Genomic DNA, 14,504 nt, shown 5'->3' with positions numbered 1-14,504 from the left:
GCATGCATTTGTGATCACTAGTCTTTATTTGTAAGCAAAGAAGTAGTTTAACATATGTTATCTTGGTTATAGGGCTCAAATAAAGGAGACATTTCATATCTGACTTTTTACTAAATTAATCCACAGTCAATAGTTTTAAAAGTAAGAAAAAAAAACTGCTTTGAAAATATAAAGCTGTGAAAACCAGAAACAACAGGCTACAAATAGGGAATTCCAGTTAACTCAGCAACCACACAAGTTCATGCAAGTAGTACCAAGGAATGCATCATACTCAAAGCTGCAAATGAGCTTGTTTACACTTACAAGTAAATTTGTCATATCTGTGAAGTTGCTTTTGAGGAAATTGTTTCATTACATGGAAAGATTTGGCTCTACTCCCTCTGAACTAGATGCACCACTTTGTAGTGGGTTGAAGAGCTGCTCAGCATGTTTGTGGGCCTGCAGAAGCAGCGCCTTTGCATCTCGGATGGACTCTGGTTTCTGCAGGACTTCTCCCAGTTTCCGGGCGGTGGGCTCACAGTCACTGTCAGGTATGATCTTTCTCAAACGAAACTTGAAAAACAAAAAACAAAACCTGGAGTAGTAAATGTGAGGTATCAGACAAGTGTTCTTTGAAGCTAAAACAAAGAGTCATAAAATCAGTACTGAAACTCAGAACCCTTAAATTATCAATGTGCATTGTTTTTACTATTTAAAAAAAAGGGCTGCACCACAGAGAAGAAGTTTAACTTCCTGTTGGGCTGCAGAGGAAGTGCACACTCATGCATTTTCACAACTTATTAAAAAAAGTGCTGAAGCAATGACAAAATAGCTTGTGGTGAGTTATCTGCTAAATGTGGCCAATTCAAGCGGATGTTTGAAATTGCGAAAGAGCAGCACTTTTGTTCAGCATTCAAGCTCACCTGCAATGGTGTTTTATCTTTGTGTGGGGGAAGAGGTAAAAGCTTGAGTAGAGTTTGATTTGTTATCTGTAAAATCTGTACAAAAATATAAAAAGAAAGGGTTTGTTATCATCATCTCATATCAGGCTTTCATATCTCTACAGCTTCTGCTTCTGTGGTGGTTAATTGGCCAATTCATCTAAGTTAAAGCAACAAATAAATAAAAACACCTTGTCCTAATGCTCACTGAGACGACAATAAAGTCAACCAATCAATACAATACTTTGAGTCCTTTATTGCCCTGTTGACATTCAAGTCTACCTGAGGGAAATCTTATCAAGGAAAAATGTAACACACTACATTGCCATAGATTAAACACACTACTAAACAATAAAGCAGACAGAACAAATTAAAATGACACATGGTTTACTTTGGTACAGTTGTGTTAATGCTTTGCACCTGTTCAGCTTTTTCCTCCTCCGCCTCCAGTTCATCTCTCAGCGTGCTACAGGAGCCCTGCAAAGACACGGTCTTCTCCTCCATCCTCTCCAGTGTACTTACAACGGCCTTTAAGTCTACCTGGACACCCAAAACACAAAAACAATACATGGAACAGAAATACAGACATGATTTTCTTCAACAGATTTTAAAACAGATGATGCTCCTTAAAAGGTAATCTTGTTGGTGACCTCACTGTAGACACAGCTAATTATTATTCTCACCAGCAAATCAGTTGATTATTTTTGGTATTACTTATTAATCTTTTTTTTCTAAAAAATTAAATTATGTTGTGATAAATGCTATGCAAGTATGATTTATTGTTTACCAATATTTTATTGGCAGATAACCCAGACAAACTGTTACTTTGGTAATGGGAGATAATTGCATTGAATAATGTGGAGAAGGCCACAACAACACTCCCATGCTCGCTGTGCTACTGTTTATAACAGAATGAAGCTCTTCAAAAAAAACACTGAGCCGATCGAGTGTATCTTCAGAACAGAAGGACGACGGAAGGAAAGGGCCTCTCGGTCATTCTGCATGTTGATTTACAGCAACAGTCAGGTGTAAAAACAGTTGTATAGTATTAATGCAACAAAATACAGCAATACAAGAAAGCTGGGTTTGCATTTCATGCAAAAGCAAACCAAGACCGAGTTCATATGCACAACTGTTCTCTGCATATGGTCAATATTTCTGTATTCAAAATCCTTTTTTTTTCCATTGATTTCATGAAACATTCAAATTTTCTGAGATTATGATTTTTGGGTTTTCATGTAATGAGTCTATATAATATATTAGTTTCTCTTTTTAAGTTGGTTACTGAAATAAATAAAGTTTTGAGCAATATTCTTATTGTATAATGGTAACTATGTAGTCCACTTTAGATTTACTCTTCTAAGAATTTTTTTTATTCCTGCAGTTCCAAAAGACACTATAAGACATTATAAGACAAAACAAAAACAAGTAAATAACACCTGTGTGTGTGGAGCAGTTTATCTTTACACAAACGTTGATGAGGCAAACAATGTGTTATGACTTTCTTTGCAAGTCAGTATACAGTACAGTGAAATCCTTTTGTACCTGACCTATAATCTGGAAAATCCTTATATTTGAGAATGTTTAGAATTTTCTTGGTTAACATCTATCATTTGAATTTCCCCTCCCAGACTCTAGAATTTCTCACCGCTAGAGATCTCAGAGTCTTCTTTCCCACAGCTGATTTCTTAGTCTCTTCCTGGTGGTGCTGAGATGAAAACACCAACATTTTCTGTTTCTGTGCTGGAACTTTGAGCTTCGCACAATGAGCTAAAAACCTGCAGTGTTTGAGAGGAGAAAGTAAAGTAAAGATAAATATAAAGTCTGGGTCTATTAAATAGAGAAAAAGAATGCCTATGATTAGTACTGTGTAATAATTTGTTTCCCTGCTTCAACACAACTGAAATGTATGGGTCATTGTGTAGAAACTGATAACAACCCATTAGATCTATTTCTTACAGTCAAGTGTGTTAGGGCAACAATGCACCTAAACCCTGAAAAACAGTGGCCCTCACAGATCAGAGTCTGAGATCTCTGACACAGATCATCTCAAGTGTAGAGCAACATGCAAAGAGACAAAAGCAAAGGAAACAAACAAAACCAAGATAACTGTCAGATATCTATGGCAGGGTTGGTTTCACACTTGTTGCCAATCATATCACATACATACTAAATTGTTCTATTTCAAAACCAGCTACTACCAACCCACATTATCATGTGCATCTCTTGCACAGCAGAAAATACGCAGTTAAAAGATCAAGAAAGTCCAAGTAAATAAAATGAAGGACAATGACTGTATATATTCTTAATACATATAGACCAGTAAAGGTTTTCCCCCAATGAAATATCTATAAACTTGCACAGTCATTAAAGGTGTTTCTATAAATTCAGCTCTGTTGGAGATAAATACTGATAACAATGCATTTAATTTTGTTCTGGCAATGCAAATTTAGTTCTAGACAATACACGTGTAAATACAAGTACTAGAAATATGGTTGATTTTAATGAATATACATTCTGGTTTTCAATAAATGCTCACCTGTTTTTCAATGTGTTTAGATGTTCCTGGCTTTCTTTCTTCTCTCTCTGCCTCAAAGCAAGAGTTGCTCTGTTAAAAAGAGACAAAAAAATGGTTCTTAAAATCATAACAGTGTTACTATGTAAGATTAATGTTTCTTTGGCCGTTTTCACACATGAACACTGAATATTTTGAGGAAACGGTCTCTTCTGTGCCTTTCACCTAATAAAATCTCTGGGTCATCAGTGGGGGGAGACAGTATGACCATGTCTCACCTCACTGTCTCATTTCATGTCTGCGAACCAATAGGCTGCGTTCTTATTGCTTGCTATTGTTGTGGGTAAGTTCAGATACATATATCAACACATTAAGAAAACTAAACCATTTCCAGTGTAAAATTTGCATCATGTGCTGCTTCCTGCGCACCCTCTCTCTGTGATGTGCGAACAAAAACTTCAGAACTGTATAGTGTCTGAACTGTATAATGAAAATCTCTGTCTGTGAATGATAACAGCTTTGTAGAGATGCAACAAGGCTACCCATCCATCTGGAAAATGTTATAAGAAAATTTACAAACTATTTGGAGTCCATCATTTTATAACAAGAAAGATTTTTCAGGTAGAAAACATTAGACAGCTGCCAGTGGAGGTACCATCAAATTCATAATACAGATCAGACCAAGCAGTGCTAAGAAAAGCTACTAAAAACCCAAGAGCAATATATCAAACTGCATCTACCTTAGCATGAATGGTGAGTGAATCAACTTTACATCCATGACTGACTGATCCATATTTATGTTAAAGATGGTCCTTGAATAACAACTTGAAATCTAACTGTGCTTAATCCTGATAAGAGTTGCTCCCGTTACTCATCCAGACTGAGGATGTACTGGCTGAAATGTCTGTATATTATTAGATAATCCTGATTATTTTGCTGTGATTTTATATGCATAGATTTTCTTTCTCTGTTGTGTGTTTATTTTTTATGAACTTGAGTCTGTTTAATAAATTTGACTTGACTTGGACACTAACGCCCAAAGTCGGTCCTCAAGGCCGCTGTCCTGCAGATTTTCCAATGTTTCCTGCTTCACAACACCTGACTCAAAAAAAATAGATCCATCAGCCTATTAAGTTTTGCACAATGACTCAGCAATTTGAGTCAGGTGGTTTTGGAGCAGAGACACATCAAAAACCTGCAGGATTGTGGCCCTTCAGGACCGGAGCTGGGCATCCCTGCACTAACACATAAAACTGATGAAGCAGAACTTAGATATCTGTGACAAGATACCCTCAAGTTGGGTTCATGGAAGCAGTTGCCGTGGTAACAGTAATCAGGTCTATTTCTTTCTGGGATGCAAAGCCCTGCATAAACAAACTCGAGTTTTCACTAAATCCGTTTTCTGGAATGATTTATTGTCTTCAAAAGACACTAAAATACACAGTTGAAAGTTACCACTGTAATACTCACAATATTGATAAGTCTATTATATTCTCCATCGCCTTTATAGAGGAGGTCGACATCACACCCCAGTTTTCTTCAGCTTTCCTCTTCTTGGTGACTGAAGATGAGCCTCCTTGAGCTATCAGGAACAAGAGCATCAACAACCAAAACACGACAATAAGGACAAATGGTGCAGTTTACTGTATATTAAACTACGTGAGCTAAAAGAAACAGTCTTAACCTTTCCTCTTCGGTGCTGGTTTTTGCTGAGTGACCTCGTCATGCTCCTGGTCCTAAATCAGTACAACCATTTAGACAATGTTTAGGCGAGTAAAGCGATTTATTCAGCAACTGGTGTGTTTACCTAACCCTAACCTTACCCGATTCGGTGTTTCTTCTTGTTTCTTCTCTTTTACCTTTTTGTTTTTCACCTTGGGTCCTTTGGATGGAGCTCGACTTGAACCTCGCGCGGGCTTCATAACAATAACACAGCTAACGCAATGACGTTTGAGTAAGCTAATGTCAATAAGCCTAAACTACTCAATCAACAGTAAAACTGTGTTAAACTTAAAGAAAAGTCAAAATACGTTATAACACAAACTTGGTAATGCAAAAGAGGACTCTAAATCTAAAACTAATCATGAAAGCGTCATTTACTGCTCTCCCGTTTCGCGCTGTTTTTTTTTTTTACTTTTCTCTGGTCTCAAGCGCAGGCGCTAAACATGGGATATTATACCCTCATTTTGACTTGTCAGGAAGCTATTTCACTGAACTATACCACGGCCAAACAAACCAAAGACACATGGTTAAAAACTACATGTATTAGTTAACTAAAATATAGACAGATACATATACCTAATAAAGAATAAAGTTATTCTTCCAGCGTAACAAGGTGGGGTAAAAATCAACCTGTAAGAAATTACGCAGGGCTTCAAAGGACCTCATCGAGAAGCCATTTTGGTAAAAGCTCCTCCCAATGGAACAGGGACCACTTAAGGCTTTTTGCATAAAAATTTAGTACTTAGAGGTATATAATTAATTCGGATTTGCAGGACTGATTGTTTTATCTAAATGCGAATGATATGCTAATTATCATGTGGATGGATTTGTGATATGTGGGTAGGTTCAAGTTTCTGATTTGTATTGCATCCAGGAGTTAACTTTACAAGGAAAAACTGGGACTGTACATAATTTAACCAGAAAAACATCTTTTAGACATAACTGAATAATCTCCAGGCAACTGCTTATATTAACACAGCTGTTTTTTGTTTGTTTTTGCATTAGAGCAATTGTGCAATTTTACTGGAAGATTTGGAATTATACCTTTCAGATGAGATATATGTAACAAAAAAAATTTCTTTTTGTCTGTAGTGTCTTAAAACTTATCAGGCTGTCTTAAGTAACAAAACATGATTCTGCACAGTGTCTATATTCAACGTAACATTAATGGTTGGAACAATAATAACAATGTCTTCCTGGTGTAGTAATAGTTTCAGAACACAGCAGGATCAAGTAAAGATGCTATAAAACATAATATATAATTACTGACTAAATTAAATCACTAGCTAGATTCCCCATATTAGACATATTTAAGTCATCATCACTTTTTGCATCTTTAATCCAGACTTCTTTATTGTTGAAGCAACAAAACCGTTTGTTTTATAAATGCAGTGAAACACAGATTTGTTTTCACTTTGTTGCTTTTTATTTGTTTTTAATTAGACAGAATAACAATAAAATTAAACAGTTATTCAATATTGAAAAACACTATATATTTATCAAGTTTATTGAGTAACACGAAATGACAAAAAAAATAAAAGATGACTTGAAGTCAGACTGTTCCAAAATTCTGGTTGCATCTTCAGCTTTGTGGTGTCGCAGCACTGTATGAATGACTGCCCCTCAGGTCTGTCACACCCTCCCTGGGAAGTGAAATTTGCCTGTAAAGCGTCCGTGGTTGTGCAGGTCGAAGGGACTAAGCACCTTCCTGATACCCAACATGTTGCCCTGTGCTATGTGCTTAAAGGTCCAGGGATTCTGATTGTTTTGCTCCATATCCTCCTGCATCTTTTGCATCTCTGCTAGGCTTTCTCTGCTCATTACCTACAATTAAGAAAAAAAATATTATATATTTATATTAATATTTAAGCAGCAAGCGTCCATTTCTATGATCTCACCTTGGCGGGGAAGGGCAGCTTCTTGGCCACTTCAATCAGGATATGCTCAATCTCTCCCAGCTCCACCTTTCCTCCCAACTCTACGATTAAACGTCCATAACGGACTGGTGTCACATAGTGGTCAATGGCTCCTTTGCCCCCACCCATGCGCTGACCAAGACCTTTACGTGTTATAGGCTTATATGGTGCATTGATACGCCACCGGGCAAATGTTCTCTTGGAATCCATCTTGCGGTTAATAGTTAGACGTATCATTTCTAAATGACCCCAGTGGAGGTAGCCCCCGCCCATGGCCTGTGCATGAGACAGACAGAGAATAACGACAGTCATTTTTTATTGTCACGTTCGCTGGGTGGTACTGAGCGCAGGGTTCAACAAGAAAATAAAGGAGAAAGTGACATAGAAAGATTATTTCTTTAAGTTAAGTTCTATCATTTACTAATATCCAACATTATGAAATGTATGACTCACAGGTCTTAGAGTAAGTCATGTTTTACTTTGCACAACTACACATGTCGCTGTGTAACAGGAAAAAGGTATGTGTAATAATCTTGTAATACATCCTGAAATGAAATATGTAACAGATGGCTGCACTTGTTTGATAATACAGAAAGAGGAATTATGTATGAAAAAGATCTTGATGAATCTGCAGTAACATAATCCTCAGTCGTGCTTTACACAGCTGGTCAGCAGCATCTACACATATTATTCTCTCACCACAATTGCGTATCGTCCTGTAGTGAAGGTATTTGCCGTCTTAGCTGGGCCTTGGATGTCCCGCAGCTTCTTCCCCTCTTTCTTGGCCTTTTTCAAGTTAGGCACCTTGTTCAGAAACTTCAGTTTGGGTTTTACAGGCAGCAACACCTCTTCAGGGATAACACACGCACAACAAAAGTGGAAAATATTAACACATAGTGTCAGGATAAGGTGATGGTAAGATAAGGAGTTGCTCTTTGAGGTGCAAAACAATAGTGAACAATTTTTTTTTTTTTTTTAATTTTCCTATGTGTATGTTTTTGAGGTTATTGTCATTTTTATCATTCTATTGTTGTGTTTTGTAAAATATAGCTTTTTTTGTACTGTCGTGGAGTTTTCCTTCTTGTTGTTATTTGAGTTGCCCACTTTGTTACAATTTGTATTGTTATTTTGTTTATGGAAATTTGCATTTTCTATTCTTTTTCCCTTTCTTTTTTCCTTTTAGTGTTTAGAAATTGTGGTATGCTTCATTTTGTCCAATGGGGATGTGTTTTCCCAAAGACAAATAATGTTATAACTCCAAAGGAAAAAGAATCACAAATGAATGACAAAATGAAAAATTACCATTGTAGTCTGGAGGGGGTTCAAACGTCTGCAGTCCAGCAGTGATGATTTTCAAGTGGCTGTACAAGAGACCTGTGGAGAAAACAGCAGGAGAAACCTTAGAGAAACAATGTGACCAAACACGCACTACTCACAAAAAGTTAGGGATATATCAGCTTTTAGTAGGATGTCAGAATATACCTAAAATACTTTAACTACGTTGTAATTTGTTGCAAACTTAGATACAAAACAAATTTTCACAGCTATTTTGGACTTTTGAGAGTGGTTTAAAGAATTTAAGCTTAAGTTTACTTGTTTCTATGTCTCCACAGAAGAGTGTTCAGCTTTCTCTATTATGGCAACACAATGATTTTTGTATTCTTTGTTTGATTTTGTAGTCTGTTTTATGTATTGTTTTCCATTCACTTACTGACAATGTATGTTGTGCAATGGCCTTGCTTTGTATATCTAAAATACGAGACACCGGTCCAGAGATTATTATGAGCTATATGTTTTAAGCCACCTCTCTTCACCTCATGTAAATGTAAAGTCAACGTTAGCTAAATTACCTCGTTGGTGACCGTGAGCTCCACAGATCCTCGTCAGTCCACCGACCGCAGCCTTAAGGAGGGAAATCATTATGCGAATGTTGACATATGCACTAAAAACACCTCACTGTCACTTTATTTGGTCCATATACAAGCATTTTAACAATTTGTACGGATTGTTGAATTATTATTTACGCCACGCTTCCTGCAAGGTCGCTGCCATCACTGTTACTTTAAAAGTTCCGGCTGAAAACAAAGAGGCACTTCCGGTCTGAGCGTTTTTTCTAAGCATATTTTTCTATTTCTTTTCTATTCTTTTCTTTTCTATTTCTTTTCCAAATGCATCTTGAAGGTGCCTTAAGTTGTGGTTTGTTTATTGTCTATTCATTTTATTATTATTTATTTATTTATTGTATTGACAGAACAGACAGAGCAGATACGGTGACATCCTGAAAACTGGCAAGTTGCGGAGCTTCTACGGAATAGCGCGTGATTACATCTGCGCGTGGATGAATGGACAAAAGGGAAAAGGTCTTATGGTTCAAAGTTTATTACAAAACCTGCTTCTGTACATTACATAAATACGTGACCGCTGTTCTCCATGGGAAACGCCTAAGGCCTTCGGACACTTTAATCTGAAATAATAATAAAAAAAAAAAAAAACATCTACTATAAAAAATGAAAAAGGTTGAAAAACCAAAATCCTGGCTTAAAATTATTGATAAAGGCATTTACACATTGACACCAAATACATGTTTAGCACAAGTTATTTGACTATGAAAACTTCAGTTAAGTTTATTGTATAGTATGTATTTGCAAAAGAACAAAAATACTTAAAATCTTTCTTTTCAGGTAATAAAACCCAGTGACAATGTAAAACACTCAGAAACAACACCCGGTGGTGTCAAAAAAACCTTAATTTGCTATGTGGAACTATATACATTTTTTCCCCAACAGACATTAGCAAAACTGCTATTTTTATTTTTCCAAGTTGTTAACAGATAAATAAAATAGCCAGTAGCATTCACAAATTCATTGTCTTTACATTAATGTATTTTCTTTTTTCTTACTTTTATTCATTTACTTATTTAATTGCCTACTTACTGATTAGTGTGAAATCACTGGCTCATATCACTCACAATAAAATGATTAGTTTTTATTGTCTTATATGTGTCACACACACACACACACACACACACACACACACACACACATATATATAAAGAGGGTATTTAAAAAGACAATTCTTATTAAAAAAAATTATATATAAAAAAACTGAAGACAATGAATCTCTGAATGCTACTGGCTACCTTATGTAGCTGTTAACAGTAAAACTTGTAAACTTAAAAAGGCAGTTTGCAAGAAAAATGCTCTACAGTCTTATTAGTTGGTAATAAAAATAAATGGACATTGTAATTTTTGAACAAAAATGAACAGATCAACAAAAGTTTCATATACTTCAGCTTTACCATAAAAACTTCTTCAGTCAGCTGTTCACTGGCTGAACATCAAAGCTATTTCTCGCAAATTCATCAGTCAGTAATAGTCCACTCCATGCTCCAATGATTCTGTTGCAAGTTCTCACTGGTGAAGATGCTGACTCTAAATCCCGTGATAGAGGAGATCATATTTGGGAATATTCTGAGGGTCTATGGGACTTTGAACAATCATTTTCCCCCGCATGGCACCTCTATAAATCACCTCAATTAGATCCATGAAGTCTTGCTTGGTTTTGAAGCTGCCAACAAACTTGGTGTGATCTGGGGAACTTAAAGACAAACAAAAAATTAACAATAGTCACAAATACACGGTCATCTTTATCTTTGTGTTTTGGGATTTTGACAAAATTATCTTTCACATTTACCCATAATCCACTTTCATGTGCTGTCCGTTGAAAAAGAAAACAGTTGATGGGATGTAACTGATGTCAAAGTATCTCGTGTAAATTGGAGCTTTGTCCACATCAACGATGTAGATGGACGCCATGTTACTCAAGTCGTGCGCAGTTTTTGACAACTGTAAAAAGACAAAGACAATTTACCAAAAGCAAAGATGATACTACTACTCAACAGATTATTGTGAACACATCAACATTCTGCTTACAATTTCATCCAGCTGGAGACAAACTGAGTCTTCGTCTCTTCCAAACCTTAAAACAACAACTTTTTCTGCCACTCCTTTGATAACTTCATCTATGTCTTTTTTGGACATTAATTTGGGTAAAAACAAACTCATTTTCAAAGCTAACAAGCTAGCTTGGCTTGTTTCATTAACAGGAGGAAGTTACGTCATTTATTGCTGTACGACACCGTAAAGTTTCCGCCCGTAAGCTATGTCACTAAATAAAATTTACTTTAAATTGATATGTCGTAATTAATTGTGTAGCTTCTTAGATTCAAATATTACCAAAAATATTTTTCTTTTTGAAAATTGTTCTATGTTATGCTTTACCATGTTACGATTTTCTAGTACGTCATTTTATGGTGTAACATCGTGTAACAACGTGACCTTCCACATTTGAGAAGCCTATCCGTTGACACGTGAAAACAACTTCCACCAAGGCGCAAATGTTATTTTGGATAATTTAATGAAGAGAAAGAACAGCCTTTGAAGCACCATTTGTTTTGGTAACATTATTTTAGTTTTAAACCAAAAGACTGTTTCCTTGTTGCACTTTTGAAGAAACAGCGGCTGTATTTGTGTTAACGATGCTTCGGCGACTAACTAGCATAGGTTGTAATGCATTATGCAAAAGTAATTATTTTGTGACATCCAAGAGGCAAGTAACTCGTTTCGTAGCGATCAACACCATCAGTTTTCACCCAGTTCGCAACCTTGGTACAGATGAAGCTACGGGGAAAGATCATGTCAAAATTAAAGACCCTTCAGTGGAAATGGAAGAATTAGATCTGGACAAATGGAAGTCTGTAATGAGGTCTCAAGCCATATTCCAGGAGCAACAAGTCAGCGATCAAGGGGAAGTAAGTGATGATGATGATGATGATGGTGGTGGTGGTGAAAACCCAAAAGAAACAGGGGGTGGTTTAAAAGACAGCTCTTCACTGGAGGCAACTCGTGAACTGGTTTCTATGTGGAGGCAAGCTGGCAAGCTTGTACCTCAAGAGATGACTGAGGAGGAAGTGCGGATACTGGCAGAGCTCACCACTAAGTCATCTAGAAAGAAGTACCTGAAGTACCTGGCTATCAAGGAGGGCCACAAACTGAGCCGAAAGCTTAAGCAACACCGAAAGAGGGCTGAGAAGGAAGCCTCAATAATGGAGCAGAGAGGATCTGACAGTAACGCTGAGGAAGGGGACAATCAGAAAGAATTAACATGTAAAAACACATTATTTCTCCAGTTTTGGGATCGTTCCCTGGACAAGCTGCTGAATTGGAGAGCTGCTCAGAGCATGTTGTTTGGTCAACCACTTGTATTTGACATGAGCTATGAGTCCAACATGTCCAGACGGGAGATTGAAAACACAGTGTCTCAGCTGCTGGAGGTGGAAGGCTGTAACCGACGTGCCACTGAGCCCTTTCATCTCCACTTTTGCAACCTGCAGCCAGATGGGTCCTACCTGCAGGAGCTAATCAAACGATACAGCACAGAGACCTGGGACCGTCTCCTAATCACCAGCACTGAGCGCCATCATGTTGATCTTTTTCCAAGAGAACAGCTGGTATATCTAACTGCAGACTCCCCCAATGTTCTCCGCACCTTTGACCATTCCAAGGTCTACATAATCGGTGCGCTGGTGGACCGGTCTGTCCAGTCAGGCTTGTCACTGGCTAATGCCAAGCGCCTAAAGCTGGCTACAGCCCGCCTTCCGCTGGATCAATTTCTTCACTGGGATATGGGAGCCAAAAATCTGACCCTGGATCAGATGATGCGCATCATGCTCACCATCAAGGATACTGGAAAATGGGAGGAAGCGTTGAAGTTTGTGCCTAAGAGGAAACATGGTGGTTTCTATCAACAACAGACACAAACAAAGGTAACCAATAACAGAGCCAGAAGTCTGACAAATCATGGATTAAAACAGGATGTTGACAGGCCATTGAGGTTTGACGTAAGAAACAATTGGAGTGCATTTCAGAGCCAGAGTCATCACAGGCCCAATAAAGAGTTTGGCTCAAGTGGTAAGGATAGAATAGCTGGACCCAGGAGTGTGAGAGAAAACACACCTGCTGCAACCAAGACACGGACATCATTTAAAAGTGACATGGAAGGAAGAAAAAAGGGCAAGCAAACATAAGATGTAGTGGCATGATGAGTAATGTTAACAACCATCTGCTTAGTAAGGATGTATATGTTTGTAAATATTTACTGAGTAAAGTGAAAAATGAAATGTTTTGTTCGAGTTCTGATATGGTGACACAAATGATAAAAACAAGCTTTATTAAAAAGGAGAAACAACTTTGATTTTTATTTCAGTCTAAGATAAAGAAAAAAAAATGTATAAATGTGTGTTTTTCTTTTGCAAATGAATCATCCACTCCCATATAAATAAACAATGTAATACAGGCTGGTTAAAAAAATCACAGATCAGCATGGGAAATATTTATAGTACATTTTTAAGACCAAAGAAAATCGTGTTTTAACTTAACACCAAGTAACTAAAGGAAAAAAAATAAATCAATAGAATGGCTTTTTTTTAGCGTCACTGCACAATGATATACTATAGTACTACCACTAATCCTCCAAAATACTGAATATAGAACAATACAGCATTTGAAAAAAAATGTTGATTTAAATCGTATATTTATACAGTCTTTTCAAAATATGAATGCACCACCATACAGAGAAAATGGTCAACCTGCAGGAAACATTTTTTTTATTTTCATGTACAGTCACTCTTCAAGTAGCTCGTTACCAGTTTAATTTCCACACTTTTCATTACAGCCCGTTTCTTCAGCTGACTGATCATTAAATTCTAAATCTAGGACCTTTTTAAGCAAACTAAAAACACAAATATTCCAGTTTAATTAAACAGAGATTCAACACTTCTGTGCACCTTGCAATACTGACTTAGGCCACAAACCACAGTGATAAACAGTCCTTTTCACATGTGCCTTCCAGGCTGGGACTGATATCTTGTATACTGGTATCATGAGTGGAGTAGTTAGCAAAGGAAGCAGTAACAAAGGTCAAGCAGGTTGCATGTGAAAAGGGCAAGCCGTTCCAACAGATGACACTGATGTTACTCAACTAAGTACACACATCAAGCTGCAACACCAGCTTGATATGCAAGACCAAACCGATGCAGGGCTGAGCAGCCCACTGTTTGGTATGTGTGAGGAGAAACAGTGGCTACATATGGGTGTTTTTTTTGTTGATTTTTCCCCTCTTTCTAATAAGGCACAACTGGCATTATCTTCCACGGTTTAAACTAGACTAATAGATCTGAAATGCATTCTGTTTCCAATATTACTGCATCATGATCACTGAACATACACCTAAATTCAAACTTAAGCTTTTGTTTTCCAAAGTTAAAGACAAACAGCAGATGCATTTTTTTAAAACCATTATTTCAAGTTATGAAGATCTTTCAGTCAGGGTTGTTGTGTACCAAAAACCACAAGCAACTTTTACTGCTGACAT

General features: G+C 37.0%; 4 protein-coding genes across 4 annotated transcripts; 1 reads left to right on the top strand and 3 right to left on the bottom strand.

Moving 5' to 3' along the window:
• Window positions 1-110: 110 nt before the first annotated feature.
• LOC121645789 (centromere protein Q) lies at window positions 111-5,599 on the bottom strand. Its single transcript, XM_041994478.1, has 8 exons — window positions 5,259-5,599; window positions 5,120-5,171; window positions 4,906-5,017; window positions 3,460-3,528; window positions 2,569-2,698; window positions 1,341-1,460; window positions 903-977; window positions 111-552 (listed from the first exon to the last, which is right to left on the bottom strand). Exons 1-8 carry the CDS (start codon window positions 5,355-5,357, stop codon window positions 352-354), a joined length of 858 nt encoding a protein of 285 aa, XP_041850412.1. The 5' UTR covers window positions 5,358-5,599; the 3' UTR covers window positions 111-351.
• Window positions 5,600-6,555: 956 nt separating this feature from the next.
• Window positions 6,556-9,154, bottom strand: mrpl16 (mitochondrial ribosomal protein L16). Its single transcript, XM_041994608.1, has 5 exons — window positions 8,924-9,154; window positions 8,376-8,447; window positions 7,773-7,921; window positions 7,056-7,349; window positions 6,556-6,981 (listed from the first exon to the last, which is right to left on the bottom strand). Exons 1-5 carry the CDS (start codon window positions 8,991-8,993, stop codon window positions 6,790-6,792), a joined length of 777 nt encoding a protein of 258 aa, XP_041850542.1. The 5' UTR covers window positions 8,994-9,154; the 3' UTR covers window positions 6,556-6,789.
• A 537-nt stretch (window positions 9,155-9,691) lies between these two features.
• Window positions 9,692-11,226, bottom strand: txnl4b (thioredoxin-like 4B). Its single transcript, XM_041986851.1, has 3 exons — window positions 11,006-11,226; window positions 10,767-10,918; window positions 9,692-10,670 (listed from the first exon to the last, which is right to left on the bottom strand). The coding sequence occupies exons 1-3, from the start codon at window positions 11,135-11,137 to the stop codon at window positions 10,505-10,507; spliced, it is 450 nt and encodes a 149-aa protein (XP_041842785.1). The 5' UTR covers window positions 11,138-11,226; the 3' UTR covers window positions 9,692-10,504.
• A 69-nt stretch (window positions 11,227-11,295) lies between these two features.
• Window positions 11,296-13,320, top strand: trmt10c (tRNA methyltransferase 10C, mitochondrial RNase P subunit). Its single transcript, XM_041986818.1, has one exon. The coding sequence runs from the start codon at window positions 11,611-11,613 to the stop codon at window positions 13,156-13,158; it is 1,548 nt and encodes a 515-aa protein (XP_041842752.1). The 5' UTR covers window positions 11,296-11,610; the 3' UTR covers window positions 13,159-13,320.
• Window positions 13,321-14,504: the final 1,184 nt, after the last annotated feature.

This window comes from Melanotaenia boesemani, chromosome 1 (genome assembly GCF_017639745.1).
Source record: "Melanotaenia boesemani isolate fMelBoe1 chromosome 1, fMelBoe1.pri, whole genome shotgun sequence".
In the NCBI taxonomy this organism is placed as follows: domain Eukaryota; kingdom Metazoa; phylum Chordata; class Actinopteri; order Atheriniformes; family Melanotaeniidae; genus Melanotaenia; species Melanotaenia boesemani.
This window is presented reverse-complemented; position numbering and strand designations above follow the sequence as displayed.

Bases quoted from the DNA above. Each gene is read 5' to 3' on its own strand.
- trmt10c (XM_041986818.1), top strand. From the start codon at position 11,611: ATGCTTCGGCGACTAACTAGCATAGGTTGTAATGCATTATGCAAAAGT.
- mrpl16 (XM_041994608.1), bottom strand. From the start codon at position 8,993: ATGATTTCCCTCCTTAAGGCTGCGGTCGGTGGACTGACGAGGATCTGT. The intron at 8,448-8,923 runs GTAATTTAGCTA...TTTTCTCCACAG, and splicing joins AGCTCACGGTCACCAACGAG to GTCTCTTGTACAGCCACTTG. The intron at 7,350-7,772 runs GTGAGAGAATAA...TCTCATGCACAG, and splicing joins CAGGACGATACGCAATTGTG to GCCATGGGCGGGGGCTACCT.
- txnl4b (XM_041986851.1), bottom strand. From the start codon at position 11,137: ATGAGTTTGTTTTTACCCAAATTAATGTCCAAAAAAGACATAGATGAA. The intron at 10,919-11,005 runs GTAAGCAGAATG...GTCTTTTTACAG, and splicing joins GTCTCCAGCTGGATGAAATT to TTGTCAAAAACTGCGCACGA. The intron at 10,671-10,766 runs GTAAATGTGAAA...TTTGTCTTTAAG, and splicing joins CACATGAAAGTGGATTATGG to TTCCCCAGATCACACCAAGT.
- LOC121645789 (XM_041994478.1), bottom strand. From the start codon at position 5,357: ATGAAGCCCGCGCGAGGTTCAAGTCGAGCTCCATCCAAAGGACCCAAG. The intron at 3,529-4,905 runs GTGAGTATTACA...TCTTTTTAACAG, and splicing joins ATAATAGACTTATCAATATT to AGCAACTCTTGCTTTGAGGC. The intron at 978-1,340 runs GTGCAAAGCATT...ATTTTTGTACAG, and splicing joins AGGAGGAAAAAGCTGAACAG to ATTTTACAGATAACAAATCA.